The sequence below is a fragment of the Harmonia axyridis genome, chromosome 5 (genome assembly GCF_914767665.1).
Source record: "Harmonia axyridis chromosome 5, icHarAxyr1.1, whole genome shotgun sequence".
NCBI lineage: Eukaryota > Metazoa > Arthropoda > Insecta > Coleoptera > Coccinellidae > Harmonia > Harmonia axyridis.
This window is the reverse complement of record NC_059505.1, coordinates 25,197,286-25,224,301: the sequence shown is the minus strand read 5'-3', so window position 1 is coordinate 25,224,301 and position 27,016 is coordinate 25,197,286. Positions and strand designations below refer to the sequence as shown.

The 27,016-nt window shown below is 34.1% G+C and overlaps 1 protein-coding gene across 1 annotated transcript in view; it reads right to left on the bottom strand.

Annotated features, from left to right (window-relative positions):
- Positions 1-1,180: 1,180 nt before the first annotated feature.
- LOC123680088 (putative aminopeptidase W07G4.4) overlaps positions 1,181-27,016 on the bottom strand; it is a 33,590-nt gene continuing 7,754 nt past the window's right edge. Inside the window, exons 4-7 of the mRNA XM_045617770.1 lie at positions 25,626-25,949; positions 12,697-12,796; positions 2,815-3,009; positions 1,181-1,473 (exon numbers count right to left, since the gene is read on the bottom strand). Coding sequence (XP_045473726.1) covers positions 1,307-1,473; positions 2,815-3,009; positions 12,697-12,796; positions 25,626-25,949 — 786 coding nt within the window. The 3' untranslated portion in view covers positions 1,181-1,306. The remainder of the gene's footprint in view (positions 1,474-2,814; positions 3,010-12,696; positions 12,797-25,625; positions 25,950-27,016) is intronic.

The window sequence follows — 27,016 nt, the reverse complement described above, 5'->3', positions numbered from 1 at the left end:
GTAACATTCCCACGGAAATAACAACGAGAACTTCGACTTCTCTTCATAGAAAAAGTTCTATAATGGAATGGTAATTTTTCCATGAAAACGAGGAGAACTTGATATAGCGCCATAGGAAACGTTGCGGAAATCAAGTGAATTACCAGAAATTTCCTTTAAATTCAAATGGCTGATCCAAGTGCCTAGTGTTTCTACACATCTGAACATCCACTAGGCAATAAGTTGAAATTCGCCACCAGTTCCTTGAAACAAAATATCTGAAAACAATGTTGACAGATATTTTACTAAACTTTGATCGGCAAATGAACTGCTTGATTGTCTTTGTAACAAGATCTATGCTAGATCCAAAAGTGAAGGTTGTATTTGATCTTGAAAGTCAACCAAGTAGGAGTCTTAATAAAATTTCTTTAGAAATTTTTTTTTCGCTTTCGAAGAAAATTTGATAATTACGGCTTCTAGTAAAATTAGTCGAATCTAGACACAGTCCGCCGAAATGACAAAAAGTTGCTGAGTCCAAATCATATGCACATATTCAACCTTGAACCTCTTCGTTGCTTCACACTAGATTTCACAACGTAATAATGAAGTAGTTTATCTCTAGATAGTTTATTAAAATGTGACATTGATCTCTGATTGAATGCATGCTGCAACGCAGTAGACAGGATTTTCTTTAGCACTTCCTTATTCATCCCATTCTAAAGAACCAATAACATTCAGATTTTCAATAGCCGTATAGTATTTTATGCATCTATAAATAAATGACCTTATGACTCAAAGAATCTAGCAGGCGATTGAACAGAACAATTTTATGGTAAGTATAATTAATTCGAAACTAGTAATAATGGAACTGTCGAATTGTTTCTTTGCGATCTTAGATGGACAAAAGCCTGTGGATCAACCTTCGGCTCATGCTTTGATGAGAAATACCAAAGAATTTCAGAACATTCAGAAAATTTTTGAATTTCAGAACGACTGGATTCAGTTTTTCAATAAATCTAATTTCAACAAATATAATTTTTCTTATTTTGCTGAATAAATTAAGCTGACAAATGCCATCTGATCAGGCTTTTTTCGATTTCTACTTTCTATTGTATTCGGAATTTTGGGCAGATCAGGCAATCCACATACTTTAACAGTATTTTTGATAGGAAAATGTATTCCCTCGAATAAAAAAAACATGTTTTCTTCAGAAATATAATGCTAAAATAATGAATTACCAATTGTAAATAATTATTATATAAAAATAGATAAGAATAAAAGTATCGACACGTTTCCTAAAATATAATAAGTAACTTGGCCGTTTGTTTTACAGAAGATGGTAGTTTGCCAATGCAAGAACTGGAGCTCCAGTTGCGGGCTGGGGAAAGTCTCCTGCGGATGCAGCAATATCCACATGACTGTATTTCAGTGGAACAGTTTTTCCTGAACCGTGCTCGTAGATTCCTGAAGCGAGCATCAAGAAGGCAGCTGGCCCTGAAAATGAATAATCATATTAGAAAAATTTTGCTCAAAGAGAAAATAGTGAACATGTTTTCACAGTTAGAAGCTCAGTATGCATTTACACAGCATCAAATAATAAATAACAATTAATAGAAAATAGCATATAACAATTTCCAATTAACAAAAAATGAAAATAACAGTTATCAAATAACAAATATAAGTGGAATGTCGTATTTTCCAATCACAATGTTTATGCAGCCAAAAGCCCATTATAACAAAAAAAAAGTAATGAATAGAAGCTGTCCTACTTTTAACTTAAACGTGATTTCCTCATTGCGGACAACAAGTACAAATAATAATAGACCGCCCGGTAACGAAGCATAACCAAACTTCTGTCAGAATTGTATATGAATATTCCATAGAGTAATGAACATAGAGGAAATATACGGAATTTTTACATGTCTCCAACATGGTTAGATTACGTTGTCGGATTGTGATATATTTTTAAATCCACAATTTTACCATATCATTATGAATATATATTATTTCGGATGAAATATATTTATTTGAGTGATTCCCGATTAAATATGCAAATTTCAATATTTGGAATCTGATATTTTTCCTAATTGTCGAATTTATAATAAGCAGAATATTTATTATTTTCTGTATCTACCTGCTGAAATCCAAGGTTTGGCAACTATTGCTCTCCTAGTGCCATCGGTTGTTACACGTCTTTTTGGCGCGCTCGAAGTTTGTTTTCTGAATTTCTGATACATTGAGGTATTTATTTCAATATATTTTGATTTAATATGAAACGTTGATTCACTATGGGACATAACAAGTGCGTTCATTGTAGAGAATCTCGCGAATTGAGTGAAATATCGTATCACTGACATTTTCTCATTTCCGAGCCCTTCAAATTTGATAGTTCATGTTGGGGACAAAATTACTGAAAATAACATACTCTCCTTTTATCTACGTTCATAACTGAAAAAATGGACTTTGGAAAAAATTCAAATTGTTAGCATCTTTGGGGGTCTGCAGTCACAAAACCACCTCTCATGCACTTGCGTTACTACTTTGTGCTATTTTATTAGCATTTTTAGCTATTTGTTACTCAATAATTGTTATTTTTTACAGGCATTGAAATCAGATGGAAATTAATATAGTAATCGTCATTGATAGTGTTTCAACTCTGTTAACATAATCATAACATTCGAGAGCAAGGAATCTGTAAATGCCCTTTAAAAGTATTATGATCGATTCTAAAGCTAAAATACATCCTTATGGGCCAAATGAAATCTAAATTATTCATGATAATTCATATCGTTCGAAAGAAATGGAGCCATTGAAGACAATTTCGATAATACCGACCTTGATGTCCTCTAGGAGTTCTTGAGGAAGGAAGATTGTTGCACTGAAGTAAGTCATCACCATACGCTTGTCCCTGATGGAAGTCCACGTCTTCTTTGCGTATGGAGGAAATGTCGAAGGGTTCGCTAATTTCCTCTCCTCTCTCCTGAAGATTTTCGGCATGTTTGATTTTTCTGGCTGGGCCGTTATCCATAACTGAAATATAATTTTGATGGTGAATATACAATTTCAACAATTGAATATGCAAAATAAACAAGTAAATTAACTTTTATTTTTGAATCTACCGATGGAAGTATTATTAAGTTATCACCCAGGCGATTGCATAAGGTGAGGCAGAAAAACGGAACATAAAATCTATTTCTCCAATTCTGTGGTTATTCCGTTCATTCTTCCACATATTGTAGAACAGAATCGTGCGAGAATATATCAGAAACGCACAGTTTTCATGGTTATATTTTATTATTCTATGTTGGTACTCCGAACTTTCCGCCACGGCTTTATCTGTCAATTCATCAATTTGCCTTAAAGAAATCAGTTCTGCTAACCAACATTTTTCAATGCAAAAATCACTAAATTATATTTATGGAAATATTTCATTAATTTCAATGAAAATGCAATGAATTAGAGAAAATAATGTATAATACTCGTACAGAAGGCTCATTCTACCACTCGTTCATTCCAAAACTCGCCACTTCGTGGCTCGTTTTTGAATTTTGATCTCGTGGAAGAATACCAATGCCTTCTGCACTTGTATTATAAATAACTATTTTTCAATCAATGAAGCATTTCGAGACTATAAGTAGAGAGTATCGTCTTCATGCCGTGGTCAGCTAGCCACGAAGGCATTGTTCTGAAAACATTCTGACCGTGTTCTGAATATGCAGAAAAGTTTTCGGTTCTAGCACTGGTTTATCAATAGTAATGACAGTGTTTTTGATAATAAATATTTGGAGAGGGATCAGAAATGTAAATGTAACAGGATCTATAGCTTTCTACTCGTTTTGCGCAGACACATGTCACTGCAATTCTCTAAAACTATGAAGCACATTTCAGAGTGTTAACATGTTGGTTTCTGCAGGGTTATTCGAGAAGGTGTCAACATTTAATAGTATTTCTAGAAAACACCAAAAGTTTTCAACATGCAAATATCCGTGAAGAAAACAAATTCTCTCACGGTGTCAAAGAACTAAGAAAATGTAAACTCGCTGTATACGATCAGGGTGTGGAACAAGTTATGTAATTCAAATATCTAGGACGTAACTAGTGATAGGAATTTGAAGAATGAAGTCAAAATCCAAACAACAAGGGCATCATAAACAGCAGGGTACTTGAGAGATATAATTTGGCGGAATGAATATATGAGCACAAGAAGCAAAATCAGGATATATAAGACCAGCGTGATGACACGCGATTGAGACCAGAGCGGAGAACACCATGACTAGACAGCTTCTGAGAACAACTGAAATGCGCACTTTGAGATCGATAGCGGGATACATGTTACTTGACCACAAGATGAGCGAAGACATAAGAGTGATATGTGACATCCAGGATTTTGTAAAATGGTCAAGAAACCGGCGAAAGGAATGGAGAGACCACGTGAATAGAATTTCAGATGATCGGTTGGCAAAGAAAGCAAAGGAAAGGAAATAAAAAAAAACTTGGTCTCCGTCAAGACAGCTGCAACTAAGACACCATTGATGTGAACACAGTCCTAACATACGATGAAGAAGAAGAATAGCATTTAAGAAAGGGTTCGTAAAGTGCTCTTCCCAATTTCGGCATGAATTTGCTAATGGTCAAGAACAGAGCCCTAAACCTTTACACACCTACGAGACGATATGTGATCACACAGAAATCGAGAACACACGGTTGTATGAAGCTTAGAAATATTTGCAATGTAATTCTAATTGCTATACCCATGTACTGATTTGTTTCATTTTCATCTTTGTCACACTTTACAACGCTCTAAATTGCTCATCAAGACCTCCACTTAGACTTAGATTATATAATTTTCAAAACATCATAATAAAAAACGGTACCATATGTGCTTTTTTGGGTCTTTATTTTGCAGCTTCTTGAGCTCTTTATATTTCATTTCATAACATAAACAGCTGAATCTACCACACTTAATCAATTCAGTTAAGAGGTGAATGCAGCTCGAAAATCTTCGAAAACAATTGCATAATAGTCAAATTGGATAAAACGTTAGAAAAAGCTCACAATCGACCACAAAGCCTTCGTGATCTCTGCAATGATCCAAGAAAGCCGTTCCTAATAACTGACCGGGCACAAGAATATTCTGTCTAGGAAATCAGATCTGCGGATTAAAGTTTGTTCAACTCCGTGGCCCATCACGCTTTTCTTTTGTTTCCCATATGTGTCAATAACCTCTAAGGCCGGTCTTATACACTTATACGATTTATGGGTCTGTAATTTGGCCACCAAAAAGCCTGTCATCAACTTCCTATACATCGCGGTAATAAAATTTTTTCTCCGTTCAGGATTTGAACAGAATTATAATTGGATCTTTTCTGATACATATCTAGCAGAGAAGAATCGATACTGTAGGTGTTGCCTTTAAATGATGTATGAAATAGCAGAGGTGTGCTCGTCCAGTAAAATATTACGGATCCACCTCTTGAGGTGATAACTTAGAGAAAGAGGGATTCCTTCCAACGACGCTTTGGTATTTGTTATGGATTATCATCGAAACGTGACATTCCAAAGTAGAAATGGTATGTACCATTTCTATCTTTCATTAAAAAAATATTTGATAACCTAAAAAAAATATATATGCGGGCATTTAAAATTTGAAGCGTTACTTTGATTGGGTATATAAACAAAGATAGATATAAGGTGGCCAGTTTGGAGCGTAACGATGTAGTTTAATCCATTTTTGAAATCAGTTTTTTGCAGGGATTTCGGTCAAATCATCAATGAAACTAATGATAATCAAGTTTAAGTAATAACCCAAATTGAGGAGTATTCTCCATTGTAGGATTGTAGTTGAAACTCTTATATTGGCACATTCGAATACTCTATACGATTGTAGTATAAATATATACTGAATAGCAAAAAAAAAAAAGAATGAAAAACCATTGTTGAACTTCTTAGTTGTTAGGCTATTGAAACAAGAAGCGTCGCCGATCTAAATTTCGACTGAATTACTTGAAATAGATCAAAGGAGTATGGTCCTTAAGGTGCACGAGTTTCAACCCAGATGACTTACAAGCGCGCCAAGATACATATTCAGCATGTAATCAATTGCAAAATTGTATCATAATTCCTGATTTGTTCGTATTTTTGATAGACGCGGCCACGCCCCAATTTTTTCTGTTGTCTTCAAGAGTTGATCTAAAGCTGGTTAAGAATTTCTGATAATAAATATGCAAAAAAAATCCGCAAAACCCGAATTTCTGTGAATCACGGATAACTAAAAAATCAACTGTACGATTGCTACCGATATCATCGGACATCGTGAGACCTTGTGACATTGATTGCTCGATAATGGTTATCTGCAGGGCCGGTGTTAGGGGTGAAAAAGTGAAACGACCGCCTCTATTTGAGAGGCGGCCATTCGGCCAAGTTTGCTGGTCACCTTTTCATATTTCATCCTTAATTCTGGAGAACAACATAAGGTTGTTCCGCTCCGCTACGTTTGTCTACGTTTACTGCAGTGAAAAACTCCAAATCGCTTTTACTAAGCCGCCTGTATAAAAAATAACACTTGGCAGCCCAACAAATATATACAGAATTTCCTATTCTCTCCATTGGAAGAGGAATAAAATCATTATGTATTTCACAAAGACGAAAAACACCACTATCTTCACTTTTTAACGAAAATTCCTACTATTTTTCATCCCAAACTAATTACAGTTTGGGAATGAACAAATGACAAATGGCGGAACACATGTTACACTAAAATTTAATTTTTCATACGCACGATTTCAAAATTCTTCATCGGAAGAAGAAAGTTTTGTATTGTCATTGGAGCAGGTGCTATTTTTTTTTTTGGGGAGGACATGTTGTTATTGATGCTTTTTCACCAGGGGAACCGAAAAATTCTTTGCTTCAGACGCAAAATTACTCACGCCGGCCCTGGTTATCTAAAGTTCGTTGACAACTAAAATACCGAAAAAGTCGAAAAATTCAGGAATCTGAATCTTCGATTCCCACATATTTCAAAAGGCTTGTGAGGACAGTGGATCCGCATAGTCGCAACGAATTTGAGCCCGATATCTTTGAAACAATAATCAGTGGCGTATTAACATCATAACGTGTGTGTGTAACGACACACACACATAAATATAGCGTTACACACAGAAAGATACAAATTCCAATATTTTTCATAGATTCTGAATCTACATCCCCTGATTCCATATATTTTTTTTATATTTTGATGGAGGCTTAAAACAACACCTATAGGCTCTGCTTATACTACATCTAATAGGTTTTCCCATCTATGGTGCATGTTGAACTCAAAAATTTGGCAATGAATGAATAATACCCTAATAATTTCTTTATATGTATCAAGAAATTAACAAGTTTATTTTTAGAAAGCATTCAGAATTAATCTTCAACAAAGCCAAATTCATTTTGTCACTCTATTTGGGTGCAAGGCTTAAATATATTTATAGTATTCCATTTTGTCCATGCATCTTGAGTTTTTCGATTATTTGAGAACACAAAAATACCGAAATAATAATCTGTTGAAACCCCTAATAGAATGCCGTTAGAAAAATCATTGACATTGTGATCTTATTCTCCCAAAAAAAAAAAAAAACCAAGACTTCACCAAAAATTCAACAGCACCGTATTAACTCTGAAATACTCCCAAAATACAAATTAAAAATTCGTGGCAACCAGAAAATGTTTTTAAAAATTTTTCATCCTTGGATTATGCTTTGCCTGCCCTATAATACTTATAAAGATACATAAATTTGTGTTTTTGAAAATAGTACCCAACAAAATCATGAAACTACAACCTCCAATAATTCGCGAAAATACCGAACTGGACTGGAAACAATATTGAACAAAGCAGAATCATCCTCTAACCTAGTGATAAAAACCTTTCCAATAAATATTGCTGAACGACATAAAACAGCTTTTATTCATGATATGTGACGATTTATGCAAATCAGGGATTAAAATAAAAAGCCACATTCTATAGTACAGTACTATTCACATAAATTATTTAAAAATATAAAGTCAAGGTCCTGCATCAACAGAAAAAACCAATATGCTGCTGCTTACTCAGCAATATTTATGGCAACACAGTGCATTCTCAAATTAACATAATTATTGAGTGGTCATAAAATTAGTATCTCTACTCAATTAAACTGATGCAGTATTCTTGACGAGGTTATATCGATATTGTTTCTAGTCACAAGAATGAAGAACAGGTGAATCTGTTCAAGGATTGTCAATCATTACAACACTGGCGAGAGATAAAAGAACAGGATCAGTAGGACTTCACTACCAAGGAGTGGTAACAATCTTCATCAAAAAAATTGTTATTGGGAACACTCTAGATCAATCAGAACTAATGGATTAATGTAATAAATAGTTGCATGAATACTTATTCATTTTATTTCTTTAAGTGCATGTTGATATGTGCTCACAACTATTAATTTTTCGATTCATAATGTAATAATTTTTTTATTGGAATCCTGGAACCAAATTTTGACATTTCGTTTTTAAAAATCAATACAACAATCCACGCTTAGAATTGGAAAGGGTGTGAAAACCATTCCAATGTTGTTACTGATTTTAATTCACAAGTCATGAAATTTTCAAAAACTGAAATAATAAATATTAAAAAATCAAGAGAAACGAAATAAGGTGAAGACAGGAGCTTTCGAGAGGCCACAGAACTTGAAAAATATAGTTGAATATCTTTTAATAAACGAGTATCACATCGACAGTTCTGTGTTATCAAAGGCTGCATAAATCAATTTTGTTTCGATATTTTGCTTTTCTATTTTTTTTTATTCTGATGACGCGGTCAACATGAAATTTTGCATAAATTTTGACTTCGTTATATTTAATTTACTCGCAGAATCTCAACTTGGTCGGATCTTTTATTAGGGACAGAATTGAATTTTACTAAGGATTCGTCATCGTTGAGTCGAACCTTATCGTTCATCGAAAAACTAGTGTTCTTTCTTTTAAACTGTAATTCAAATTGTAGGTTGTAGTCAATAAACATTATTATTATTATAGGTAGTCTTCTAGCACTGTTTATTAGGGTTTTTCATATGTACCTATTATTTCAACAGTCTTTGGCTACCGGCTTGAATACAAAATTTCATGAAGATCGTTCAACTAAAATATTTGAAAGAATTACTATGAGTTCTATATGTCAAAACTAATTCCCACAGTTGGATTTTGTGTCGGCATTAAGGACATTAATACAAATTAGTATTCATATAATTATTTCGCCCAATTTGGCATGCAGATTTTTGCTCCAATGTATCAATCTGAAGGCTGAGGAAGAAGAAGATATTAACCTGCTTGATGCAGTCTTCGAGATATATCTGAAGTCAGAACTTCCTGGTCTGTAACTTTCCATGAAAATATAAAATTAAGTGATACTTTCAACACAATTTCATTCATCAATTATTGACAAATGATGTGATAAACTCTAAACCAGAAAACGTGGATTTTTTTTTTCAATATATGCCATTATCACCAGCCACTAATACCTACATTCAAATTTGTTTTTTTATTGAAATATACAATTTTTTTTTTTTTCAAGCTGTGTCTTTTTGATATTGACTCGACACTGTAAAAATACGTCTTTTTAATATCTTTTAAGTTTTTGGAATTTCTAAGACGCACTCTGCAAGTAGGTTACAGAAAAATTCGATATATACTCTGATTCCAAGCGTTATCAAAACACGAACCGTTCTTCCATTATCAGAGCTACATAGCTGACTTTTGGATAAACCACTTTATCGATGAAAAACTTTAATGAATACCTAATTCTAGTGAAATCGAACGAATATACATATATCGAAGTTTCATACCTTCTAAATATTTTAAATTTGCATGAACATTCCTTCCGCCATTTTGTAACTGATTTCTAAATTTCAGTTCAATCTAATTTTCAGATGGGTATTTTTTGAATTATTTAGAACATAAAATTTCTTGGGGGTATTACACCTGAATCCTGAATCGTCCAACAGATATTTTATGTTAACGAAGTTAATCATAATAATCGAAAAAAATCACGATAATCGACAGAATCCATTGTCCATAATTTGAGAACACTCTCGGCTGTTAATAACAGACCAGAATAGTATTCTAGTAGACGGTGAATTTTACAAATTACATAAAATAATTGGCGCATCAATACCCTTCAAAAATGGGTGAATTCTGGTGAGTCGTGCCTAATCCTTCTAAACGAAGCTACCATTTCAGGTTCCAAATTAACAAGGTTCTCTTCATTAAAGCAAACTGGCAAAAACCGAAACGCATATCAATTTAGCAAATACCTACCTAACGGTCTCCTTCTGAAAGACTCAATTGTGCTGAATACTCAAATATGACATAACCTAATTTCGCATGTCACCGGAACCCGGAGAAACAACCTAACGGCTGTACCGAGGAGTTTCCCAGAAGTGGGTGTTGCATTTTTTCCACATAAAAACAACACCTGACTACGTTCGTGTTTGTATAAACGTTTAATGTACTACATAAACGTGATTCCGCACTTACTTCAGATGCCATCGATTCTGTTATAATGAACCTGGGATCGAGATGAAACGAGGCCATATAGCGGAAAATATTTTTGTCGATGGCACACGTATAGCGCACCGTTTGTTGGAAGGCTGTTCGAATGTTGCGTTTTTAACAGTTAGACACTTCTATTTTTGCTAATGTTGAGTTATGGGTGGAGAGGAGGAGGATTTTAATTTGCGAATGATGATACCGTTGTTGTGAGAGTGACAGGACAGTGACGTGCAGTACAGTTATTGATGGGATTTATACGTTTATCAAAGGTTGATGAAAAAGAAACCGTTGATGATTTTCGCATAGCGATCAATTTAACTGTATTTGGTCGTTGGATGTTACTTTTATGGTAACTGTCGCATAATTCGATGGAGCTTCTTAGTATTTAATCAAAGAAAGTCATATTTATAGTTAGCAATAGCAATGGCATGACGTCAAGGATGGCCAATCAGTCGACATACTTTATTCACACAAAATCGGGCAATTTCTGAAGTTCTAACCCCATTGCTATATTGCCAATGTATTCTGATTGTGCGTATCTGTTTTATTTTTAAGATTTGGATTTGGTTATTTTTTATTTAATTTTCATATGATTCACCCATACTTATCAGCATCTATTATTAAATATTGATTCTAGGTTAACCTCCAGTATACAAAAAAACGTTAGGAAAAGAATCTCAAATTTTGTTTGGAAGCAGTGAAAAGGGTTTTTTTGACAGTTCAGCAACGACTTTTCCTTCAATAGCTGATATTTTGTAATTTCTAAAAGGCATGAACTCTACATACTTAATTAGATATTATTTCATCACGTTGTGTGTATTTTTAGAATTCTTAGATGGAAACCTCCAAACTTGAAATTTACAGGGTCGGATGTCGAATGTCAAGGTTAAGATGAAACATTGGATATAGATTTGTAATATCAATTTCAAGCTTCATGTGGAAGTTCTTATTGATCGCGTTACCAAAACCAGAGAATATTCAAAAAGAATATCTCAAATGGTTGACATTTGGCGTATATGAATACTCGTAGAATAATAATTTCAGAAAAGAGAGAAAAACGAAGCCGAATATCGAAAAAAAAACTTATATTTGAGTGACGATAGATCCGACGAAATTAAAATTTTCATGTGGATATCATGAGGAACCATAGAAACTCCGAGCAGAACATCTGAAAGAATTACCCAGTATCCTCTCAACAACAGATCAGACTAGATTGAAATTTCGATTGTCAGTTTTACTAGATGAATTTCAATTTTTTATGTGATAAATTGTACATGATATGTTCCTTCATCTGTTTCCTTCCAAAAAATGAAGGTGAATAAGCTTCTAAGAACTGAAACCTGAATAATGAAATTCTCCAATTGTGTCGACGCCAATGCTCGCCAAAGTTCACTAACTTAAGAAGGTCTGTACGGAGGTTACTTGACCGAAATCAAACGAGCGACACAATTTCTTTTCTCGGAAAGATGATGCACACCTATCAGCGGGATCGAGATCATCAGAGAAAGGCCAATTCTTCCAAGACATTAGCGGTTTTTGGCAAATACCTCTCAGTGCCGGGGCAACGAAGAGGTTCAAGGAGCTCGAGTTGTGGGCGTAAAACTTTGTAGATATCGCCCATTTCAAGGTCCGGATATCCCTAGGATTGCATTTTGGCGCGCCTATCTGATATGTCCATCCGTTTTATCGTTTGAGACCATCTCCGGTTAAAAATTCAAAAAATACAGACACTGAAAGTGTTATAACAATAAAGAACGACTTCACCATCTTGGTTTTTGACAATAGAATGTGAACGTATTTTACGATCTTTTTTTTTTTTGGGGAAATAAATTTTATTCCTTAGTTTTTGTTACAAAACTAGTATATGAAATACAAACTGTCAAAATTATAACTGTTAGCAAAATAAGCAGAGGTAAAATTGCTGCCCTGTAAGAGATCAGATTTGATCTGATTTCTTGTGAAGAGCTCATAATTATATCAAAACATGAACATCAAGGTTATTGGCAAACATTATCAGAGGAATATTTGTTGAGAACAAAACATGTTATCATCCAAAAAGACCGGAATTCTCCACCATATTCAATTTCTGATGAGTTGTGTTTTCAGAACAATGCGAGAAAATTTAAATTAATTGAAATTTCAACTTACCAATGCTATAACCTTCACCAGCACACATATGAGCATGACCTGTCAGGGTTGCAACAGTGTAGAGATGAGGATTGACTGCATCAACTGCCATCTCTTTGAACTGAAAAAAACAACCAAAAATTTATTTAAATAATGAGGCACATAAAAACCACTGACATAACTATTAAGTCATTGAATTAATTAAGTTGGTTTTACCATCAATTGTTTAATATCTTTGGATTATTTATTATTTTTTATCCAAGCTGTTATTGGACTGAGTGAGTATACCAGAAACTAAAGGATTTTGCGATTTTGAAGACATTGAAATGATAGATCATAAAAGTTTTTAATTACTCAATAAGTCTCGCACAGATCGCACCGCCAGTGTCGTGTTTTTCACTGATACCAGGCATAGTTAAGCCTGGACCGAGATATCGAAGCTTAAATGTCTCTACATTTGATGTTGTTTTCAAAATGGATAAAAACGATTTTCGTGTATGTATGAACACTAGTTTTTTTATGGGGAAAATACTGTGCATGCAAAATAATAGCCTGTTGAGTGTCATTCAGACTTTGTTCTATCCACAGCAACTGTTTAAAGGTGCTCCTGTGAAAGATTTTGGCTCTAATGAAGAAGTGATTGCCGTGGTTGAAGCCTATTTCGGTCGGAAAGACGAATCTTTTCACAGAAAAGGTAATCAAACTTATAGGAAATTTCAGAAAAAAAACCTCAAAAATCGTCGGGAAAACTTTTGAAAAATATTTAAGATATAAGTACAGGATGTATTATAAGTAACTGGGAATATTTCATCTTCATCTATAGAATTTTGAACCCAAACTATGAAGATTTAACACAAATTATCTAAATAAAATTTCTCCTGTCTATTTGTGCCCATACACTGGAATATTTGGACGTACTATTTTCATATTTGGCAGAAAATGTAGGCACTACAAATCCTACAAATTTATTCTAAATACACCTCTGGCTACCACCAGAGGCGTACGACAGGGGCAAGCGAATAGTTCATCCTTTCCAAATTCTACACCCTTGGCGGAATTGCTATTTCTCAAAATTTTTCGATTCTGTAATACTTACGAAAATTAAACTTCAATAGAAAAAAATGGTAAAACCTCATGATAAACTTCAAATATTTCGATAAATGTTTACTTTATCGCAATGAATGAAAATTACAATATTTACTAGGAAAATAAAAAAATTATGGTAAAATTGCAATTCCGCCAGAGGCGTAGACTTTCAGAGGACAAACCAGTCTCTTGCCCACGTCGGACGCCTTTGGTAGTAGCCAGGAACTTTTATTTTGCATAATTTTGTGAGGTTTATAGTACGTATTGTAAGGTTCACAAATAAATATAATGACTTTTTATCTGAGACGGTAGAAACTTTTATCTAATTGATTTGCATTACATCTTTATATTTCGCGCTCAAGATTCTATAATTCAAATATGTCCAATTATATACTCATGATACACCCTGTAGATATCTATTTTCCGAGAAATATTATTTTGTTCAACTTCTCAGTGAAAGCTTTCCACCAAACCTCATCGGAATCTGATATTGGATGTAAACGATTATTTCACCTGTTTTAGTACCTACATCGTAAAATGAAAAACCTACTTCGCGATTTCAAGCACCAGTATTATTGGAAGAGAAAAGATAATGACTGAATAAAATTTAAAATGAGTGGCGGAAATACATACTCGACAGCGCTGTCCAATTATTACCTCCGTTTCAAGATTCGGCATTGGCATTTTTATGGTCCATACGCACTTTTTGCGGCAACATGTTCAGATAGTACTATTCGGTTCAATTTCGGGAGGTCTTTGACCTGAAGAAGGCAATTCGAAAACCAACTGGCATACAGGAAATTCGAGTTGTCCGATTAAAATAACAGCCAATTTTCGGTCTTGACCACAAATATGGAAATGTGAGCACTTAGTATGACAGGTATTACTGCGATTTTTGACGGGTTGAGTGTTATTTCTGATAAATACTCGATATAATCTGAATTTTGCAGAACTGCAAAGATGTTGTGTGTTTATATTTATGGAAAAGTTGAAGGCTGAGCCGTACACCTTCGGAACTATATAACCTACTTGATCTTGTCTTTCATTGAACGATTTACAGGTCGAGAAACAGTTTGACCCCTGAGGATACGATAGGAAATAGGAGAAAGTTACAGCTTATAACTGACCAGTTCAATTGTCAATCTGGTGCCACACCTGGGTGCTTTAATGTCCATCCTAAACCATGACCAGCCCAACCAGGCTCTTGAAAATCGTGATTTGAACTTGATGCTGCATTAAGAAGTCATTATCAGACCTGTCCTATTTTATATGGAATTGAAGATACTGATACTCCTAAATATTCGGCGGTAACGTCAATGCGATTCTGGTAATAGGCCAATTGAAAAGTCCTCGGTCTACGATAGCAAAACACATTTTTTTGGCAAAATTCGATTTAATTATTGAACATAGTTGCCTTCAAGAGCGATACAGCGATCTTCCAATTTTTCGATACCATTTTTGTAGTACGATTTGTCTTTCGCTTCAAAATAGGCCTCAGTTTCGGCGATTACTCCTTCATTGGCGCTTAATTTCTTTCCAGCGATCATTCTTTTGACGTCTGAGGAAAAAGTCGCTGGGGGCCAGATCTGGCGAAAACGGTGGATGCAGAAGCAATTCGAAGCCCAATTCATGCAATATCGCCATTGTTTCAATTGATTTGTGACACGGCGTACTGTCTTGATGAAACAGCACGCACCTTTTTTTCTTCAAATGGGGCCTTTTTTAACTATTTCATCCTTCAAGCGATCCAATAACGCTATTTAGTAATCGCTGTTGATGGTCTGGTCCTTTTGAAGGTAATCAATGAATATTATACATTGCGCATCCCAGAATACTAATGCCATAACCTTGCCAGCTGACTGTTGTGTTTTTCCTCGCTTTGGATTCGGTTCGTGTGCAGTCCACTCAGCTGACTGTCGATTGGACTCCGGAGTGGAATGATGGAGCCATGTTTCATCCATTATCACATATCGACGCAAAAATTCAGGTTTATTGCACTTAAACACCTTCAAAAACTGCTCAGAATCATCAACACGTTATTGCTTTTGATTGATTGTGAGCTCGCACTGCACCTATTTTGCACACAGCTTTCTCATGTACAAATATTCGTGAATGATATGATGTACACGATCAGATGATATCTTCACAATTCGTGCTATCTCGATCAACTGCACTTTACTGCCATTCAAAATTAGTTTGTGAACTTTTTTGATTTTTTCGTGGGTGACAGCCTCTTTTATGCGTCTACTGCGGTCGCCGTCTTCGGTGCTCATTTCACCACGTTTAAACTTAGCATACCAATGATTTTCCTGGTGCAGACCCCGGAAACTCTTCATCTAGCCAAGATTTTGTTTAAACTTTTTTTTCCCTTCAAGAAGCAATATCAGCACACGAAATTCTTTGTTTTTCATCTTTTTTCGAATAACAAAAGTAGTTACACTCACAACGCAATATCTCACAAACTAATGGTCGGACTGCTGTCGAATTTTGACACGTATCGTTTGAAGGTTGGTACTTTTTATCTGGATTATGATGATGAAATTCAATCATTTCAATATTATCCTACTCTAGAGGAAAATTTTCGTATTATCAGTGATAAAAGACCCTACCGAGTTGAAATTTTACGAGTGGATGTAGATTCACAATTATTTCAAGCTTTATGCAGAATTTTTTATTGAAGCATAGATAGAATATAAAAAAAACTTATATTATCATGATAACAGATTACCACCTGGCTGAAATTTTTATATTATGTGAAATAATCACTCGAATGTTCAACACTAGACTACTTAAAATAACCAATAGCATTGAACTTATAGTTGCATTTCATAGTATGATATTTTAGGGCAACTTATCATTTCCCTCTATTGGAAATATATTGTTTTTGAATCAGATCCGTCGCAGGATCGTTATTTCAACTTTCATCAATTCCAAATGACCAATTGTGAAACAGCTATCATATAGAAGATCTCGAAGAAAATATTCACGAGTTCCAAATTAAAAAATTATCCGATATTTGGGTACCCTCTCCAACTAGGTGCAGGTTATTTGTCCTTTTTCCATATGAAAACCTTGAAGATTTGCATGAAAAAGTAGAAAAAACAAATGGAGAACTCCTTCGATTCGAGAAATTTCCATATTGCTAGGTACATTCTTCTGCGTCAACGTAAATAGACGGATAAGTAAATTTCATAAAAAAGTGAAAAATCGAAATTTGCATTTTCAACTATTACTGCGCATTGTTTGTCATACCTCACAATTAACCACATTTTTATTCAATTAGAAACCGAGTACAGTTAATACCTGAGGGCAGCAATTTCGATGCTGTGACCTCTCGCACGTGATAATTAAACGTGAAACTATAAAAACGGTTTTTTTCAACGATCAGGGTTAGTCTACGTTGACTTCCTGATAAGGTGGGTGAGTACTGATAGGTAAACATTCATTCATTCATGCGAAATGACAACTTTCGAAAAATGCATCGATATTATCTCTTTATCCAGTAGGCTAAATAAAAATATGGAAAAATATTGGATGTTATTTCACACTATGACATGGAAGAACTGTCAACTCATCAGTTCTAATGTTCTGAAAGGAATGGAACACTTGCACATACAACAGGCTCTTTTTGCTTGGAGCCCCTTCCCATCTGAATCGAATAAATCCAAGTGCCAAATTCGATTTAATTGAACTTGGCTGGGATGTTGACTGGAATTAAAAGATACACACAAGGTTTCTCAAGATGATGAAGTTTACTCTGAATTATTAGGTCATATTACTGAAAAGAACTATTTCATGAATGACAGAATATACCTACATTTCAATTGTATCACTTGGTGAATAATTATCCAATTTATAAATTTCATGTTGGTTTCCAAGCTGTCCATTCAGATTCAGATTCTTTTTAAGAATGCGTCGCTAACTTCAAATCAATATAATGGAAACTAACATTTATTACTCCTTTCTGTTTTTTTTCAGATTTAATTATAAAGTCGCCAACCCTTGGTGAAGAGAAAGGATGGAGAAGATTTTGTTTGGATGAAGTGGAAGCCCTTCAATATAAATATGTCAGCTTATTTTGTAAAAAAATACACAAACCAGTCACTGCAGTTTTTGCTGAGGTTTTTATCTGAGCTCTGGTATCATACGTTGAACTGTATGATGCCCCGTTTATATTTCCTCTGCTTATACCGAGATTACATCTTCACATGCTTTATTGTATGAAGTTGATAATTTTTTGTATTACTAATTGAAGGAAACTTTTTATTACGGCAAGCAATATTTTTAAATCCTTAGAAAACTCTACTCGCAGTCGTCTCACTCCCCTTAAAGGGAACATTAACTCAATTTCAGATATTTGAAATATCAGAAGGGCAGAGCTCGATCGTGTCCGCTCCTCGTAGCCCCCCTGGTCCTTGTCGTCCCCCTGTCTGTCACTTCCTAGGAATATTCTCACCTTGCTTGGTGTCTTCAAGAGAATAAGGGTTTTGGGTATTATTCCAGTTGTTGAGATAGTTCTTATTGAAATCATTTCCCACTGGCGTTTTATCTGAAACTCGAGGTCCTTATTTTTTTAATTTGTTCGACCGCCGTTTGAAGCATGTTGGTGTAATTTGTAATTGCTACTTCGATGAATATTGCTGTCTTCTGATGTTTATCGACTAGTAATATTATTATTATTTGGTCTGTTGTGAGGAACCGTCTTGTCACTGAGAAATGTACGCCCTTCTTTAAATTCGTTACCTGCAAACATTTGACATCCACCTGTTCGGTATTTTATGCTATATTTGCAGTAGTTTATCGTTGGGAAACACTTCCAGGATTTTTTCACCTGGAATCAATAATTCGACGCTGCAATGTAAATATGATACTGATTCTTCTCGTTGAAATGTCATCCAAGGAGGGGCTTCTCGCCCATCTTTCTAGTTATTCTGGAATTATCTGGTGGTTGCAAGAAATATATTCCTTGTGCAGTTGTAAAGCTTTTGATTCGTCTGCTTCACCTAATGTTTGGTTGTTTCGATAATTTTCCAGTTTTTTAGTCGTTGTATTGTCAATCATCATATTTCCTCTTGAAACTCTTTTCTTAAAAAATCTAAAATAGTCACAAATAAACTTATCTAACCTGATCAAACATCAGTACCTACATGTTCTTTGAAAAGTGTTATAATATTTCGTTTCGTTTGTATATGTTTCCCAATTAATTTGAACTTGAAAAACATGGGTATTGTTCATCGAAATTGATTTCATCACGGAAAACCGCGGAAAATCTTTCATTCGCTTCAAATCCGGAATCATCAGCGATTCAAATCAATTCAAGCAACAAAAGTCGTTATAATCCGCAATCGCCTATTATCATCCATATTGCCATGATTTAACGGTAATACATTTTTTTCGAATTCCATTTCATATTATCACGTGTTGTGTATGCAGGCGCAACTCACGTTTGCCATTACATAATTAATACGGTATCGGTGTTAAACACGTGTGACATTTCAAAAGTTTCGAAAAAATCAGATAAATGCATAATGTATTATGGCAAGTTACCACTTCATCACGTTGGGACACGTACAAATATTTCAATTTCGCATTGAGTAATATGAAGTAATAGATTTTTAATGTTATGCATAATTATTATGTAGAATGGAGTATGAAACAGTAACTTTAATCAACATTATCAATTTCTAACGTTTTTCAATCGGATAATAAATTATTTGAAATTGTAAGGTCGTACAGTGGACATGAACAGTTAGAAATAACCGTTCTCCAAAGGTGATATATATAAGTGACGGTCATCTCTATTCCTGATTATTCTTGGGAAGGAATGCGAAAGATCATTGTCAATGTCGAATGCGTCGTAATGACTCCATCATAATACTTCTTTTCCTGACACCTATATTCGAACGTCAAGCAGAAACATCCAAACTTAAATCTCCCTTTAGAATTAAAGAACTTGAGACTGCTTAACTTTTGCCCTTGTGGACAAGTCTCACAGAGCTGATTATATTTTGAACAAATAAAGAATGAAGTTGTTGAAACCTTCTATTATTGCATCAATGAAAAGTTCCTCAAAATGAAATAAAATTTTCTTACAGCTTTAGGAAGGCCATCAAAGAGCTTGAAGTACCACCTGATGATGGATGCCCAAATCGAGGCCAAACTGGTATGGTTCAAATTTGAGAGAACCTCATCCTAGGATGACCAGGATGAAAGATTAACTATGTACAAATGACAAAGCCATGTTTCTAGACAGAGAAATTCTGCGCCAATCTCGGCTTTTGAGTCAGATTTAATCTTTGAACTCATTTATTGTTGTATAAATGAAATTTTCCTCAGAAGATCAAGACTTCATTACTCCATTATCAACTTGACATCTCGCCGCTGTGGATATGGGAGATTCATAAAGAAGGATGCACTGAATAACCATACTGACATCTATGGTCCCAGTATGAAACACTATCATCCCCCGAGAGAGGGCGCATAATAGAAATTGGTTGAGAACACTTCGCCAAAGGTTTAATATTAGCTAGAGATTAAGCAATGCCTTTTATTTATTTGTATATCCTTGGAATTCTGGCATTTATGATGGAGACTGCAGAAAAGGGAGGAGACGAAAAGACGAAGCAAATCTCTTGGCGCTGTATACAGTGGGAAACACTAGAAATATTGAAATATTAGATCTTTGAATTGCTTGGACAAGCGAACAGTTTCTATTTTATACAGTTAACTATACCGAACCAAGAAAAAACTTGATATATTAAGATATGTACTGGGTTTTTCACCATAATTTGACCCCCCTTTTACTTAAGAGGTACAAAAAAATGTTTGCTACAAAAGTTTCACGAAATCGACTAGTGTTTTTTAAAATAATTTCAAAAAATGAAATATATACAGGGTGGGCAACATATTGATAGCAACTTCATTTTTTCAAATGGAACACCCTGTATATTTTTCTATATTTGACTAGCTCTTTTTCCCCTGATTTCGAATATATAACATATGTTTGGTCTATCTATCTTATTCTGAGTACCACAGAGTTTCAAACTTTCAAGAACCACCTGGCATGCTCAGTAATCAGTTTTCAAGTGGTAGGCTGCGATAACTCAAAATGCTTTTTTTTGAGTTATATCGTTGGCAACGATATGATAAACGTTTTTCACTATAAATTGGAATTGGACGATTTAGATGCAACTCCATATATTCTCCCCTTGTAGCTTTCTTATTTTTATTGTTCTTCACATAAATTGAAAATATTTCAAATTTTTCCTCTTTCTGTGTATGAAACGTATATCGTTGCCAACGAGATAACTCAAAAAAGAGCATTTAGAGAGATAGACCAAACATATGTTATATATTCGAAATCAGGGGAAAAAGAGCTAGTCAAATATAGAAAAATATACAGGGTGTTCCATTTGAAAAAATGAAGTTGCAACCAATATGTTGCCCACTCTGTATATTTTTCGTTTTGTGAAATCATTTTTGAAAACACTAGTCGATTTCGTGAAACTTTTGTAGAAAACATTTTTTTGTACCTCTTTTAGTAACATACTTAAAGGGGGGGGTCAAATTATGGTGAAAAACCCGGTATCTGTAACTTCAAATCGAATAGAGATGGCATGGATCGAATAGAAATGCACCGAAACCATTTGGAAATGGTATTCTGTAACTCAAATAAAATTATTATGGATATCAATTAAGAGTTACATTTGGGATAGAAGAAGAATTTGATACAGAACATCAAATTTGGTCGCGATAGAAGTGAAACATTCCGATTTCTCAGATTACGATATGATTCGTTCGTTTCTATTCGAGTTACAGAATAGGGCTGAAAAGTAGTTCATGTATAGAAAAATGAAACCTCATTCGAATATGTAAGGTATATGAAATCACTGCTTTTATAATTTTTTACGATGTTATGTCTGAATTTTCTATTCTCATAAGTACAATGACGCGGTCAACAAAAAGTCTACATAACTCCTGATTTTATCATTTTATATTCATATATGTATATCTGTCGAATCTGTAGTATTATTGGGTAATATTCTTCGATATTCTGTTCAATTTTCTATCAAATATCACTGAAAAAGGCCGTGGTTTTACAATAGGAATAAAATATTAAATTTAACCTAGAAATGTATTTGGTGATTTTTAATACCAACTTGAATTCTGCAAATCAAAAAATTACTGAATGAGCCATTACCAGCTTAATTAAGATTTTACACAGCCAACCGTAAATGTCAATAAGTCCTGAACTAATTGTACAGTGTGGAGAAGCCAAACGGAAAAAATTCACTATTTTGGTTACTGTATATATTTTTGAAAATTCCGAAACATGTCAAATTTGATTTTGAAATAATCATTCTTCTTCGTAAAATGCGAACCCTACCATCAACCCCCTTCGAAAGACAGGTACAACCCCCAATTTTTCAAATGGGAAGTAAGCGCTTGTGATATATCGTGTGAAATGTCTTTCAATTCTCTATTCAAAAATGTTATTGCTTTTAAGATTATTGTAAACATTAAACTAGAAAAAAAATGAATACTAATTGGATAACATCACATTGTGAACATCACATGTTCACAAAAATCAGTTCTCTTATCTAGCTCTTCCAAGATTTATAGGGATGTATTTTATTTTGTTTTAATATGTTTAGAATCGAGGTATCTCTAACGTTTTTACAATGGTCTCCCAGAGGAAAAGTACAGAGTTTGTGTACATTCTGTAAAAAATTGAATAGCCACTTAAGAAAAATGTAAATAATTATGCTATTGTTATGTTCATTTTCCATGTTTATACTAGCTAAGTGCTGAATAAATATTAGTATTATATTATAATTACTCGATTTATGTGGATTCTCTTCAAACTCAAGCATCCTATTCAATTTCACATCCTCAAACAGTGTATTAGCAGCTTCTTTTTATACCTTAGATGCTCAAACTCGCGAAACTGCTTCTCTATATTACTCATTATCCCTTGGGAGTTGGGACATAGCCGGCAAATCCGGAAATTTCTCATGAAATAAGCTACTACTTGTGTTCGGGTGTTATTTCCGTAATCAATCATTTGTAAAATTATTATTTTGTGCTTGACCATTAACCGAACCATTATTCTAAATTGAAGTTAATGAAATCCAAACACAAATTAGACAATTTTTAAACTACAACTTATCAGCAGAAAACAATTTGCGAAAACGTTCTAAAGAGACTAAAATCATAGTATATCCAAAGTCACTTGAACTAGTCCATAAAAACGCTTGACCATAGATGTCCCTTTGATGTGGATACCTCGATCCGCTAAATACCGGGATTCATTTGAAAGTATTGTTAGGAAATAAATACACTGGCCCCAAATGAATTTCTGGAAACTTGGACAACCCTTGTATAATTGAAATATTCAGCTTCCTCCAAGTGACTTTGGATATACTATACCACATAAGTGTTTTACGTAGTTTCCATGGTACCATCTGGAGAATAAAATATTATTATTTTTCATTTTCTTCACATCTTGAAGGCCTATAAGATTAGTATTATTATAATGAGATTTGGGAATATTATAATGAATTTCGATGATTGCATGATTTTATTTTTTCTTGTTTAAAATTTGTAATCATCTTGAAAGCAATGACAATAGCAATGAATAGAGAATGAATAGAATTTTTAAACACAATTGGGGGATGTACCTGTCTTTCGAAAGGAGCTGAAGATAGGTTTCGCATTTTTACGAAGAAGAATGAAGGTTTGGAATTTGAATTTGACATATTTCGGGGTTATATATACATATACAGATATTGAATTAATTTCATTTGGCTTTTCTACACTGTATACAGGGTGAGTCTTTGACTTGTACATATATTTTAACCCAAGATTCCTGAGGTCAAAAGAAACACTTTTTTCCTTTACCATTTTTTCTGATTCGGCCCGGTTAAAAAGATACAGGCTGTTGAAAATCGTTAAAAAAATGTGATTTTCGGCTATATCTCGTAAATGGTTCCATCGAAGGAAATGATTTTTGAAATGAAGCATTTTTTTTTATGTGATACATCTTATCCGAACACAAGATTCCATACACATTCTTCTGTTTCTTTATTTTGAACATTACATTCCATAAAAATACCAGAAATTCGAAGAAACCAACTCTTAAGAGTAATTTGAACGTTCATTGAAGAATATTTGGCTAATTTGAAAAATAAAAGTATTCTTCATGTTTTCTCGTACAAAGCGCCGTTTTCGAATAACTTGATCTTAAAAAAAAAAAAATTATCTGTGAAATTCAAAACATTGGGTACTTTGGCTGAATGCAACTCTGTTCTGTTGTGGAAAAAAAAAACCACAGAAATGAATATTTACTATGATGTCATGTCTCAGATTTTAGAATTGAAGTACTAGCCAACTTAGTTTGAAAATGAAGTTATTTGAATAAGCTCACCTCACCTCCTCGATTTGATTACAAATTACTGAGCTTTGGCACAGCTCTGATAATAAGAAGATACTTCACTAAAATCAACATTCTTTTTGAAAAGTCCAGATTATTCATAAAGCCCATGTTTAAAAAAGTTTTCACAAAATAGTCCCATTATAATGAGAACAATCAATATCCCACTAAAGACTGCTGCTATCGAACAATACTGTATTCTTCTTCGGCTCATTCAAACTCACATCGAAACATACCACTAGGACTAGGTACATACTAGACAAATTTTCATGTGATTGAGATTGAATACTTTTATTCTTTTGCTATTCCATAAATTCATCCTAAGAGCATATGATTGACATACTTCCAAAAGGGCTATAATTGTTTTAATGTGAAAACAAATTAGGTGAGTTGAAAGAAACTGGATATTCTATTGTGGATATTTAAATTGAATACTTCTCATTTATTTTCAATGCCAAAATCAAGATGAATTAAGTAGTAAAGTTGGCTATAATGTAGGTACACATTAAGAACAAATTTGATTACAAGTGGAGTCTAACATTTTCCATTGATTACAGAGCCAGAATATTTTACATATTTTCATACTGATGGCTTCAAAAATATTGATGCATTTCAATATTTTTATGAGATAGTTGGAACAAATCAAATGCTTCATTTCATAACAAATATCTTATAACAATAACAGTGTAAACTGTAAATGAAAATTTTAGGTGTGAACATAGATTATTCGAACCGAACTGCTGTGTTTATATTTGGCATCACTCGAAATTTGAAAGTCAAACTTAAAACCACAGATTACTATAGTCTGTGTTAGAACTTTCACAGATTAATATTATTTATTTGAGATTTTAAGGTTAAATGCCAATTCTTGTAAACAAAACGATATCATATAAATGAAATATAATGAATGAATGGATATGAATTATGAGTATCAGAGCTAATATGGGTGGTAGCGAGCTTAATTCATTATAATTATCGAAAATGAAATAGAAATCAAGAGAAGAATATTTAATCTTTAGCGTCAACGAAATTGGAATAACTCATTTATTTTATTATAAACACTACTTTGTTCAACAAATGGAATGTAAAACGTAAGTTTATGATGGTTTTTCTAATTTAGTAGCTTATTTCCAAGGTTCAGAAGGTATATCTTATGCTTGAGAAAACTTCAGTGTTCCGGTTTTCAGGGGTGAATTAGCTCATTTTGAAAATTTAAAATGGCTATATCTTTTTAACAGGGCCGAATCGGAAAAAATGGTAAATGAAAAAAGTATTTCTTTTGACCTCAGGAACCTTCGGTTAAAATATATGTACAAGTCAAAGACTCACCCTGTATAGTCCTCACTCAATCTTATACAAGAGCAGCTCTAGGCAAACATCTGACTTCAGTTCGGTGCTTTTCTAAAATTTTCACAACCTCAATTATAGTTACCTTGCAAAGTACATCAGCCATGACCATCCGACCTTCGGCGTCCGTGTTTCCAACCCTGATAAGTTTACCAGACCTGGCTGCGATCAGCTCGTCAGCAACGTAGCCGTTGGACCCAATACTATTTCTAGCCATACTGAGTCCACCCACTACCCGTATGTGGTCTGGTTTGAGCAGTTGTAACACCTGGAAGAAGCCAGCGATTGCTGCTGCGCCGCACTTGTCTCTCGACATTCCCGCCATTACACCTCCAGCCTTTACATCAGCACCACCAGTGTCGTATGTGACACCTTTGCCGACCAAGAAAAGAGTTTTCTTCACCTCACCCTGGAACAATAATACCTTGTATATCTACTGGCAGAGACAATATACGTATATTCCCAAATGACAATGTGAATCGTTGGCCAAGACCATTAAACATTGGAGTCTGGAAAGATACTTCAATCTAGGACGTAGGCATACATGTTTTTTCTGAAGTCGAAGTTAGGAATGTGAAAATTAATATTAATACAATGCATAGTAATTATATGAACTTCAATAAAACTTATACTAAAATGGTTATAACGAATGTTTCAAATGTTGCACTAATGCACTCACATAAGAGGTTACAGGGTGTAACACGAGTGGTTGGCCTAGTGATGAATGCAGGTCAACCTAGAATTGATTCATGGGTGATTCATGAAATTTGACCTCAATTTCGGATATCAATAATTAGGAAATCAGCAGTTCGATTCTGTTTGAATTTTGTGGATTTGTTCAGCTCATACAACCCTTCGAAACGTTTTATCTAATTTCGATATTTTCAGAGTAGTACTCAGATTACTAAATTGTTTTGTTTCACTCTTCGAAATCTATATTTTTCACACGTTTTAGAGGAATGTCGTTATTTCCATGAAAAAATACATAATTCGGTCTAATGAATTCAATTATTACTTCGAATGACACACTTTTTTTAAAGGTGTAGTGACTGAAAGAATTAATTGTTTATGTAACTTTTTTAAGATACGGTCCTGTTTTCATTTCTTTCGTAATAATATTTGATGTTATCACCTGGGATTTTGAATTTCTTAGCTTTCTATTCTACATCTCGTCATTCTAAAACCCTAGTGAGTGTTGTAACACACTTCGTAAAATATTAATAAGGGGTTGTCCATTAATCACGTGAGGCTTGAAAGGGGGGTGAGGGGTTTGATAAAAATCACGAAAATATCACAAGGGGAAGGGGGGGTGTAGTAAGATATCACGTGTATTTATTTTTTCGTCAAACGCGCGATTTTTAAACAAATATTAAGCGGCACGGCGCGGCGTGTAGTGACCTTGACTACATTAAATATATTCATGTACTAGTACAATACATGTTTTTCCTATGATTACACTTTTCGTTTATTATTATT